The following is a 12066-nucleotide window of genomic DNA, read 5'->3' as shown; positions in this document are numbered from 1 at the left end:
GTGTAAATGACTTTCAGTAAAAAACACAAGGCAGTAAGGAAGTTATAAAGGAAGTATAAGAGTGTAGATCAGGAACATAAAGGGAGGAGTTTGGTAACACCTGTAACCTGGGATAAGATGCCGAGTATTTTTTTAAACACATGCTCAAATTGTTTATTACATTCAACAGACATGAATGACTCTGTCATATTGCTTATATAAGTTTCTAAAAGCTGACTTTCACTTTTTTATCATGGACCAGTAACAGACATTCCTGGACCAACACAGGCCTGTGAACACCACAGAAGTAGCACTGGTGCACTGAGCAGCTGTGCACGTGTGCACAGTCGTGTTGGACTCTCTGTGACCCCATGGACTGCAGCCCGCCAGGCTGCTCTGTCCATGGGCTTTCCCAGGCAAGAATACTGGAGTGGGTTGCATTTCCTACTCCAAGGGGTCTTCCCGACCAGGGATCAAACCCATGTCTCCTGCATTGGCAGGTGGATAATTTACCACTGAGCCACATGGGTGTACTATGCATATGTCTCTAATTGAAAATACCTGGTGGAGCAGTAAAATGATATGGTAGTAAAAGTCCAAGACAAAAGGTCAGAAATCTTGTATTTTTCTTTTATTTTTAGACTTAATACAGCTTCAGTTTTTTATATTAAATTCAGTTCAGTTCAGTACAGTTGCTCAGTCATGTCCAGCTCTTTGCGACCCCATGAATCGCAGCCCACCAGGCCTCTCTGTCCATCACCAACTCCCAGAGTTCACCCAAACTCATGTGCATACAGTCGGTGATGCCATCCAGCCATCTCATCCTCTGGCGTCCCCTTCTCCTCCTGCCCCCAATCTGTCCCAGCATCAGGGTCTTTTCCAATGAGTCAACTCTTCGCATGAGGTGGCCAAAGTATTGGAGTTTCAGCTTCAGCATCACTCCTTCCAATGAACACACAGGACTGCTCTCCTTTAGGATGGACTAGTTGGATCTCCTTGCAGTCCAAGGAACTCTCAAGAGTCTTCTCCAACACCACAGTTCAAAAGCATCAATTCTTCGGCACTCTGCTTTCTTCACAGTCCAACTCTCACATCCATACATAACCACTGGAAAAACCATAGCCTTGACTAGACCTTTGTTGGCAAAGTAATGTCTCTGCTTTTGAATATGCTATCTAGGTTGGTCATAATTTTCCTTCCAAGGAGTAAGCATCTTTTAATTTCATGGCTGCAATGACCATCTGCAGTGATTTTGGAGCCCAAAGAAATAAAGTCTGACACTGTTTCCACTGTTTCCCCATCTATTTCCCATGAAGTGATGGGACCAGATGCCATGATCTTGGTTTTCTGAATGTTGAGTTTTAAACCAACTTTTTCACTCTCCTCTTTCACTTTGATCAAGAGGCTTTTGAGTTCCTCTTCACTTTCTGCCATAAGGGTGGTGTCATCTGCATATCTGAGGTTGTTGATATTTATCCCGGCAATCTTGATTCCAGCTTGTGTTTGTTCCAGTCCAGCATTTCTCATGATGTACTCTGCATAGAAGTTAAATAAGCAGGGTGACAATATACAGCCTTGACGTACTCCTTTTCCTATTTGGAACCAGTCTGTTGTTCCATATCCAGTTCTAACTGGTGCTTCCTGACCTGCATACAAATTTCTCAAGAGGCAGATCAGGTGGTCTGGTATTCCCATCTCTTTCAGAATGTTCCACAGTTTATTGTGATCCACACAGTCAAAGGCTTTGGCATAGTCAATAAAGCAGAAATAGATGCTTTTCTGGAACTCTCTTGCTTTTTCCATGATCCAGTGGATGTTGGCAATTTGACCTCTGGTTCCTCTGCGTTTTCTAAAACCAGCTTGAACATCTGGAAGTTCACGGTTCACGTATTGCTGAAGCCTGGCTTGGAGAATTTTGAGCATTACTTTACTAGCGTGTGAGATGAGTGCAATTGTGCGGTAGTTTGAGCATTCTTTGGCATTGCCTTTCTTTGGGATTGGAATGAAAACTGACCTTTTCCAGTCCTGTGGCCACTGCTGAGTTTTCCAAATTTGCTGGCATATTGAGTGCAGCACTTTCACAGCATCATCTTTCAGGATTTGAAAGAGCTCAACTGGAATTCCATCACCTCCACTAGCTTTGTTCATAGTGATGTTTTCTAAGGCCCACTTGACTTCACATTCCAGGATGTCTGACTCTAAGTGAGTGATCAAAATTATCTGGGTCATGAAGATCTTTTTTGTACAGTTCTTCTGTGTATTCTTGCCATCTCTTCTTAATATCTTCTGCTTCTGTTAGGTCCATACCATTTCTGTCCTTTATGAAGCCAATCTTTGCATGAAATGTTCCCTTGGTATCTTTAATTTTCTTGAAGAGATCCCTAGTCTTTCCCATTCTGTTGTTTTCCTCTATTTCTTTGCATTGATCGCTGAGGAAGGCTTTCTTATCTCTTCTTGCTATTCTTTGGAACTCTGCATTCAGATGCTTATATCTTTCCTTTTCTCCTTTGCTTTTCACTTCTCTTCTTTTCAAAGCTGTTTGTAAGGTCTCAGCCAGCCATTTTGCTTTTTTGCATTTCTTTTCCATGGGGATGGTCTTGATCCCTGTTTCCTGTATAATGTCACGAACCTCATTCCATAGTTCGTCAGGTACTCTGTCTATCAGATCTAGGCCCTTAAATCTATTTCTCACTTCCACTGTATAATCAAAAGGGATTTTATTTAGGTCATACCTGAATGGTCTAGTGGTTTTCCCTGCTTTCTTCAAATTAAGTCTGAATTTGGCAATAAGGAGTTCATAATCTGAGCCACAGTCAGCTCCTGGTCTTGTTTTTGCTGACTGTATAGAGCTTCTCCATTTTTGGCTGCAAAGAATATAATCAATCTGACTTTAGTGTTGACCATCTGGTGATGTCCATGTGTAGAATCTTCTCTTTTGTTGTTGGAAGAGGGTGTTTGCTATGACCAGTGTGTTCTCTTGGCAAAACTCTATTAGCCTTTGCCCTGCTTCATTCCATATTCCAAGGCCAAATTTGCCTGTTACTCCAGGTGTTTCTTGACTTCCTACTTTTGCATTCCAGGCCCCTATAATGAAAAGGACATCTTTTTGGGGTGTTAGTTCTAAAAGGTCTTGTAGGTCTTCATAGAACCATTCAACTTCAGCTTCTTCAACGTTACTGGTTAGGGCATAGGCTTGGATTACCATGATATTGAATGGTTTGCCTTGGAAATGAACAGAGATCATTCTGTCATTTTTGAGATTGCATTCAAGTACTGCATTTTGGACTCTTTTGTTGACCATGATGGCTACTCCATTTCTTCTGAGGGATTTCTGCCCACAGTAGTAGATATAATGGTCATCTGAGTTAAATTCACCCATTCCAGTCCATTTTAGTTCGCTGATTCCTAGAATGTCGACGTTCACTCTTGCCATCTCCTGTTTGACCACTTCCAATTTGCCTTGATTCGTGGACCCAACATTCCAGGTTCCTATGCAATATTGCTCTTTACAGCATCGGACCTTGCTTCTATCACCAGTCACATCCACAACTGGTTATTGTTTTTGCTTTGGCTCTTTCCCTTCATTCTTTCTGGAGTTATTTCTCCACTGATCTCCGGTAGCATATTGGGCACCTACTGACCTGGGGAGTTCCTCTTTCAGTATCCTATCATTTTGCCTTTTCATACTGTTTATGGGGTTCTCAAGGCAAGAATGGTTCACCATTCCCTTCTCCAGTGGACCACATTCTGTAAGACCTCTCCACCATGACCCACCCATCTTGGGTGGCCCCACAGGGCATGGCTTAGTTTCATTGAGTTAGACAAGGCTGTGGTCTGTGTGATCAGATTGGCTAGTTTTCTGTGATTATGGTTTCAGTGTGTCTGCCCTCTGATGCCCTCTTGCAACACCTACTGTCTCACTTGGGTTTCTCTTACCTTGGACGTGGGCTATCTCTTCAGGGCTGCTCCAGCAAAGCACAGCTGCTGCTCCTTACCTTGGATGAGGTCACCCCTCCTGTCCTGAATGTGGAGTAGCTCCTCTCGGCCCTCCTGCGCCGAGATAATCTAATAATATAGTCGATTATTTCTTTTTAATTTTTAGAGTATAGTTGATTTATAATGTTTATAATTTTAAATTATGTTTATAAATGTAAATTTGTGTCATTAGTTTCTTTTGTACAACAGTGATTCAGACATATACATATATCCTATCCACTCCTTCCCAAATTTTCTTGTATATATTGCTGACTATTGAGCAGAGTTCCCTGTGCTATACAACAAGTCCTTGTGATTATGGATCTTATATAAAGTGTACATGTTAATCCTAAACTGCCCCCACCTTTCCCCTTTGATAACCTTTCATTTGTTTTCAAAATCCATAGGTCTGTTTCTCTTTTGTAAATAAGTTCATTTGTATCATTTTTTTAGGTTCCACATATAAGTGAGACTATATGATATTTATCTTTCTGACTTTACTTAGTATGATTATCTCTAGTGCCATGTTGCTGCAAATGGCATTATATCATTGTTTTTATGGCTGAGGAAATATTCCATTGTGTGTGTGTGTATATATATACCTCATCTTCTATATCCATTCATCTGTTGATGGACATTTAGGTTGCTTCCATGTCTTGGCTATTGTAAATTGTGCTGCAATGAATATTGAGTGCATGTATCTTTTCAAGTTATTTTCTCTGGATGTATACCCAGGAGTTGGATTGCTGGATCATACAGTAAGCTCTATTTTTAGTTTTTTAAGGAACCTCCATACTATGCCCCATAACAATTGTACTGATTTACATTCTCACCAACAGTATTGGAGGTTCCCTTTTCTCCACACCCTTTCCAGCGTTTATTGTTTGTAGACTTTTTGATGATGGCAATTCTGACTGCTATGAAAGTGAAAGTGAAGTCTCTCAGTCACTGCTATAAGGTGAAACCTTATTATAGTTTTGACTTGCATTTCTCTACTAACTAGTGATGTTGAACATTTTTTCCTGTGCTTTTTGACCATCTGTATGTCTTCTTTGGAGAAATGTCTATATCTGCCAATTTTTTGACTGGGTGGTTTGTTTTTTTTATATATATTGAGTTTCATGTATTTGTATATTTTGGAGATTAATCCCCTGTTGGTTGCTTCATTTGCAATATTTTCTTTCAGTTCATAGGTTGTCTTTTCGTTTTATGGTTTCTTTTACCGTGCAAAAGCCTATAAGTTTGATTAGGTCCCAGTTGTTTAGTTTTCCTTTTATTTCTATTGCCTTGACCTAAGAAAACATTGGTATGATTTATGTCAGAAAATGCTTTTCCTATGTTTTCTTCTAGGAGTTTCATGCTGTCATGTTTTATATTTGTCTTTAAACCATTTTAAGTTTAAAGAATGTTCCAGTCTCATCCTTTTACATGTAGTTGTCCAGTTTTCCCAGCACCACTTATTAGAGAGACTGTCTTCTCTCCATTGTATACTCTTGCATTTCTTTTGTCATAGATTGACCATAGGTGTGGGGGATTATGTTGAGGTATGTTCCTTTTATGCCCACTTTCTGGAGAATTTTTATCATAAATGGGTGTTGAATTTTGTCAAAAGCTTTTCTGTATCTATTGAGATGATCATATGGTTTCTATTCAATTTGTTAATGTGCTATAACACGCTGATTTGCAGAGCTTGAAAAATCCTTGCATCCCTGGAATAAATCCCAATTGATCATGGTGCACGATCCTTTTAATGTGTTGTTGGATTTGGTTTGCTAGTCTTTTGTTGAGGATTTTTGCATCTTTAGTGTTCTTGCCTGGAAAATCCCAGGGATGGGGGAGCCTGGTGGGCTGCCGTCTATGGGGTCGCACAGAGTCAGACACAACTCAAATGACTTCGCAGCAACAGCAGCAGGGCTTCCCTGGTGGCTCAGAGGTTAAAGCTTCTGCCTGCAATGTGGGAGACATGGGTTTGATCCCTGGATCGGGAAAATCCCCTGGAGAAGGAAATGGCAACCCACTCTAGTATTCTTGCCTGGAGAATCCCATGGGTGGAGGAGCCTGGTGGGCTACAGTCCACGGGGTCACAAAGAGTCAGATACGACTGAGTGACTTAACTTTTGCATCTATGTTCATCAGTGATATTGGCCTGTAATTTGTGTGGGTGGTATCTTTGTCTGATTTTGGTATCAGAGTGATGATAGTCTCATAGAATGAGTTTGGGAGTGTTCCAATTGTTTGGAACAGGCTCAGAAGGCTAGGTGTTAGCTCTTCTCTAAGTGTTGGATAGGATTCGCCTGTGAAGCCATCTTGGGAGACTGTGCCTTTCTAAGAATCTGTCTGTTTCATTGGCACATAGTTGCTTGTAGTAGTCTTCCATGATCCTTTGTGTTTCTGTGGTGTCTGTTGTAACATGTATCCTTTTTCATTTCTAATTTTTTTCTTGAGAGTCTGGCTAAAGGTTTATCAATTTTTTTATCTTTTCATAGAACAAGCTCTTCATTTCATTGATCTTTTTTATTGTTTTCATCTCTGTTTCATTATTTCTACTCTAATCTTTAGGATTTCTTTCCTTCTACTATCCTTGGGTTTTGTTTGTTCTTCTTTCTCTAGTTGCTTTGGACATAAAGTTAGGTTGTTTCTTCGTGATTTTGTTTCCTGAGGTAAAATTGTGTGTGTATGTTTGTGCTCAGTCGTGTCCAACTCTTTGGGACCCCATTGACTGTGGCCCACCAGGCTCCTCTGTCCATGGGATTTCCCAAGCAAGAATACTAGAGTGGAAATGAATACATTTCCTACTTCCAGGAATCTTACCAACCCAGGGACTGAACCCATGTCTCCTACATTGGTAGGCAGATTTTTTACCCCTGCACCAGATTGGAAGCCCAAGATAAGATTGTATTGCTATAAACTTCCCTCTTAGAACTGCTTTTGCTACATCCCATAGGCTTTGGATCATCATGTTTGCATTGTCATTTGTCTCTGGTTGTTTAGCCTGAACATCTAGGTCTGGACTCCAGCTTTGTTACTTACTAGTCTGTAACCCTAGCCCCATGACTTGACCTCTCCAAAGCTCAGTTTCCTCAATTGTAAAATGAGGATAGCAGTGACTGCCTCATCCGGCTTGTAAGTGAGTCCAGTACAGAGCCTGGCCCCTAGGAAGTGCTTTAGGAGTCTTTGTTATTACTGCTGCCATTGCTATTCTTGGCCTCGTCTGTAGATGGGTCACTTCCAGCCTTAGTGTAGTCAGTCACCCCATCTGAGCCGCTCAAGCCACCTGTGTGTACATGGAACTAAGAGTGAGTGTCTTTCTCAGTCAGCTGGAGAGGGAGAAGCAAGGTAAGGTGCTCAAAGGGCCAAAAGACAAAAACCAAAGCCTCATACGATTGCTAAACACTAGTATCAAGGAGACTTGACCACTTTGGTTCTTCTTAAAGCCACCCTGTAAAGGGCATAAATGGTTGATGTTTTGGGGACTCAGAGTCTGCCCAGGAAACAGATTGAGCCCTCTCCTTCCTTCTCTGAGAAATAACCTCATCAAAAACTCATAGCAGAAAAGCCCTTTCAGCATCACGGGACTAGAGTGGGAAGAGGTGACCTGAAGCCCTGGAGCAGAAATGGAGGGGACCCCAGCCCTCAGAGAAATGCAAGGTCCAGGGTGTCTAAGAGCACCAGGGTCTCTTTCAGACTCCCCACTAGTCATCTGGGCAGAAAAGCCAAAGGATGGAGCTTCTTGGATGGAAGAATCTGGGTCAGCATTGTTATGGCATTATCCAAAGATGGGACTAAGAGGGCTTGGAGTGGTTGAGGAAGAAGCTTTGAAAACTCGAAGGCTAGTTGTGCCACTTCCTAGCTCTGAACATAGGCAAGGGACAGGTGAGTATCTCAGAGCCTCAAATTCCTCGTCTATAGGTAATGTTAAATATTATTTAATAATATGTAACATAGTACTATTATATTATTAGCAATAACATTATCTTGCTAGGTTGTTGGGATAAATTATGTATATTGCATATCTACTAATGTGCTGTGTGTGTGCTCAGTCATATCCAACTCTTTATGACCCCATCGACAGTACCTTGCCAGGCTCCTCTGTCCATGGAATTTTCCAGGCAAGAATACTGGAATGAGTTGCCATTTCCTTCTCCAGGGAATCTTCCCAACCCAGGGATTGAACTCCTGTCTCTTTCGTCTCCTGCATTGGCAGGTGGATCCTTTACCACTGCGCTACCTAATGTCCTGTATACTAATATACTATTACCACACATCCATCACAAATAGAAGCTCAAATAATAATTGTATTAATAATATGAATGTTAATATTACTACTAGTAGTATAATAATCAGAGAGCCTCCTAAAAGTAATGCTGGCCCAGTGGTTAGAGGATGAGAATACTAGCTTGAACACAGACCTGCTGAATGATTCCTTACATTAAAAACCCTTTACCCACTCTGTGCCTCAGCCACATGGAGCTGAGTTCTAGTTCTAACACCAGGACCAGTTGTTATCATGACCTTGGTCAAGTCACCAAACCACATCACAATATGTTAGACAATAATTGTGACCCAGCCCTTCTCCAGTGAGGAGGTCTTTAGTGGAAAGATCTTTAGAAAGCATAAAGCAACACTTCAGCATAAGATTTTATTCTTCACCCTCTGAGTTGTGTGACCATTAGGAAAGGGTTTTGAGGTCAACCTCCGCATGAAGTCCTCCTCCCACCAGCCATCCTGCCCACGGTCAAGTCTTTCCTCTACTTACTGCCTTTTGGTTTCACAGGCCATGGTCTATATACTACTATTCCCATATGAAAGGTGGCAAGATGATGTTCAGAAAGGTTAAAGAATTTGTCCTAGGTCACACAGCTAGTGCATGACAGAACTGAGGATTCAAAGCCAGTCCTCCCTGCCTCCAAAAACCACCATAGTATACTTTACAAATTGACAGAATTCTCTTCAGGTCCTAAAAAAGGAAATGGCAACCCACTGCAGTGTTCTTGCCTGGAGAATCCCAGGCACGGGAGAGAGCCTAGTGGGCTGCCATCTATGGGGTCACACAGAGTCGGACACAACTGAAGCAGCTTAGCAGCAGGGCAGTAGTAATAGTAAGAGCAGAATCTAAGGATGAGAATTACCTCTAATCTTTAGACAACCCTGCATGTAACAAGTGAGGGAATTGAAGCTCCAGGTCCGAGCAGCTATTTGTCAGAGCTCCTAAGCAGTGTCTGGTGATGGCTGCCCTCGGGTCCTCACTTCCAAGGCCATGCTCTCTGCCCCCAGTGCTACGTCAACTTGCTCTTCTGGTACCAGTTCTTCTGCGGTTTCTCTGGCTCCACCATGATTGACTACTGGCAGCTGATCTTCTTCAACCTCTTCTTCACTTCCTTGCCTCCTCTTGTCTTCGGAGTCCTCGATAAGGACATCTCTATGGAAACACTCTTGGCATTGCCCGAACTGTACAAGAGCGGCCAGAACTCCGAGGTAAGGGGACCGGGCAGAGGCAGGGGGACTGGGAGGTGACCTTCAGCTCCTCCCTAGAGGTGTCAGAGAAGGAGTGCTGGGCCGGAGATCCTGTGTTCTGGTCACCACACTGCCACTTACCTCCCATGTGACCCAGGAAGTCTGATCCCTGTTCCTGGCCTGTTTCTCATTTGCTGTTGAAGGTGATGGACCAGGTGGATATTTTTATTTTTAGTTATTTCTTAATTATATCACACATTAATATGGGCCTGTGCTAGTTAAAGGGGAAGAGGGCTTACAGAAAGACTGCATCACTTTTCTCTGATCTTTGCAGGCCTTCAGCAGAACCCCCAAGGCTTGGTTTGGGAATCCCTGGGGCTAAAAGCCATCAAAATAGTTTCTTAGAAGGCACAGAGGCCACACTGATGCCCTAAAAGATTCAGGAAGGTCCTACAGCAGGCAGTCTGACCAGCACAGACAGGCTGGGAACCTGGAGGCAGAGAGGGAACCTGATGGCCTCAAAGGAGGAGCTCTGGGAAAAGGGATGTTGCTATGCACTAGGGTAGCTCTACATCTTAGATAAGGAGGGCAAAGCCAGATGTGGTGCTTGAGAGCTGGCTAAACTTTGTGGACAACCAGTGAAGAACCAAGCCCCATATTCAGCCAAAGACAGGTGGAAAACAACTTACTTAGCAACCCCAGCACTTCAGGCGAGGGAGATGTGGAGATGACGCACGACATCCTGGGCCCTTCTCATTGTCCCCTTCCCATAGGTGAGTTGGCTGCATAATGTGTCCCTTTAGTATCTAACATTAAAAGAAGTTAATGTAGCAGAAACATACACTGTAAATGGTTTCAGTGTTCCCAAGGAAGGAAGCACAAAATAAGAAAGCTCATCTCCGAAGCCACTGAGCTGTCTCTTGGGAACTCGTGATCCTGGGCAGTGATTGAGAGCTCCTTTTCAGATGCTATTTAGAATCTCTAAACTTACCAAGTTTGTGTTAGCACTAGTATTAATGATCATTAACAGCCGAGCCTTTTCTAAGTACCAAAGCACAGTTGTATTTAGACCTCTTGAAACTCAAGGAAATCTAGCCGGTATTGTCTTTATCTACTTCCTATGGAAGAAGAAACAACTCCCAAAGCAGTCTAGTGACTTTCACTAAGGTCACACAGGCCTGGAACTCGACTTGAGGTCCTGTCACTCCCAGGTCTGTGCTCTTGATCATTCTATTGTATTGCCTCTAGGGTAGGAAACATTGTAAGTGCCATGCTGTCTGGCCCAGCCACGCACAAGAAAGTTGCTTACAAGGAACAGAGGCTTGCTCGGATGGTGGTAACTGTCGATGTGTTCTTTCCTGACAGTGCTATAACCTGCTGACTTTCTGGATCTCCATGGCGGATGCGTTCTACCAGAGCCTCGTCTGTTTCTTTATCCCCTACCTGGTAAGGTGTATGGTCCCATTCTAGCCATACAAACAGCAGGGTAGAGCTAGTCCCGTTAATATGAAATCCCAGACAAATAGTATCTTTCTTGACTCTTCAGAGCAGGGGCTCCAAATAGGAGGCCTGCAGACTCCACCCAGCATATTCAGAAAGTCAGAATACTTTACCAAAACATCTTAATTTCTGCCAGCTTCGGAAAAATTAAAAGCGGTTATTACACTGGGTCATGGCAAAATCCAGAGTTGGCTCACCGCCCTGCTTAGATAGGGCACCTGTTCTCTAGTTTGTCCTAGTCCCCACCATGCCCTTTTGTGTCACGCCTAGCCATCTTCACTCACTCATTTATTGCTTCTTACTTGAACATTGAAGGTATTTGAGTTTACACCTCTTGATTTGTATTTACATTTGTGCTTCCAAGTTCTGATAATAAGAGTTACTACCTTATCTGAAATAAAATAAGAATACAGGGAGCACAGGATACCAGCCCCATCTCAATTCAGTTCCCCAGTTTAAAGAGTGAGAATGTATGTAGCAGAGGATAGCTATATTCTTCCCAGACAAGGAGCTCAGATGTGGAGTAATTTGTGCCAGGGAAACAGTGGTATCTGCCTAGTCTCTGGATCATGTTCTTTTGCAAACAGCAACATGATGGGTGTTGAGGAGGCAAGCATTTTGTGCTTTCTCAGAATTTCCTGGTTTACAATACCCTCCCTAGTCAGGCCTCTTTTGCCCTTACTATGTGATCAACAGACTTACCATTTGGGACTATTCCATCTAGGATGATTTGGACTTTTCACCCTCAGTTCTGGCCTCTGCCTGATCTGCCTTTTCTCTCTCCTTTCAAGAGAACAATTTCCCTTACTACAGTCTCAGCTGACTTCTCATCTCTACTCCCAAAGTGCCTTGTACTTGCTTCCATTTTGGCATTTAAACTGTACCACATTTGTCCTGCCTAGTAGACTCTAAACTCCTTGAAAGTAGACACAGGAGTATCTTTAGCAGTTGGCATTGTGCCTGGTAGGTACTCAATTTTTGGTTTACTCATTCTGCAAAGCTCTGGGATACTCTTCATGGCTTCCTTTGCAAATGCATTTTGAAGAGTTTAGTCCTATCATCTCACTCCTTCTCCTATCTGTCCCTGCAGTCAGTTCCACATGACGGTACTGGACAGCTTCTCCCCATTCCTTCCCCTCCCTTGACACCTGCCTCCAC

At 42.8% G+C, this 12066-nt stretch overlaps 1 protein-coding gene across 1 annotated transcript in view; it reads left to right on the top strand.

Annotated features, from left to right (window-relative positions):
* Window positions 1-12066, top strand: part of LOC129637612 (phospholipid-transporting ATPase VB-like) — a 379551-nt gene that overhangs the window by 350448 nt on the left and 17037 nt on the right. The window contains exons 21-22 of the mRNA XM_055561831.1: window positions 9229-9429; window positions 10774-10854. Coding sequence (XP_055417806.1) covers window positions 9229-9429; window positions 10774-10854 — 282 coding nt within the window. The remainder of the gene's footprint in view (window positions 1-9228; window positions 9430-10773; window positions 10855-12066) is intronic.

This window comes from Bubalus kerabau, chromosome 1 (assembly GCF_029407905.1).
Source record: "Bubalus kerabau isolate K-KA32 ecotype Philippines breed swamp buffalo chromosome 1, PCC_UOA_SB_1v2, whole genome shotgun sequence".
NCBI lineage: Eukaryota > Metazoa > Chordata > Mammalia > Artiodactyla > Bovidae > Bubalus > Bubalus kerabau.
The sequence above is the reverse complement of the archived record's forward strand: the minus strand, read 5'-3'. Positions and strand labels throughout refer to the sequence as shown.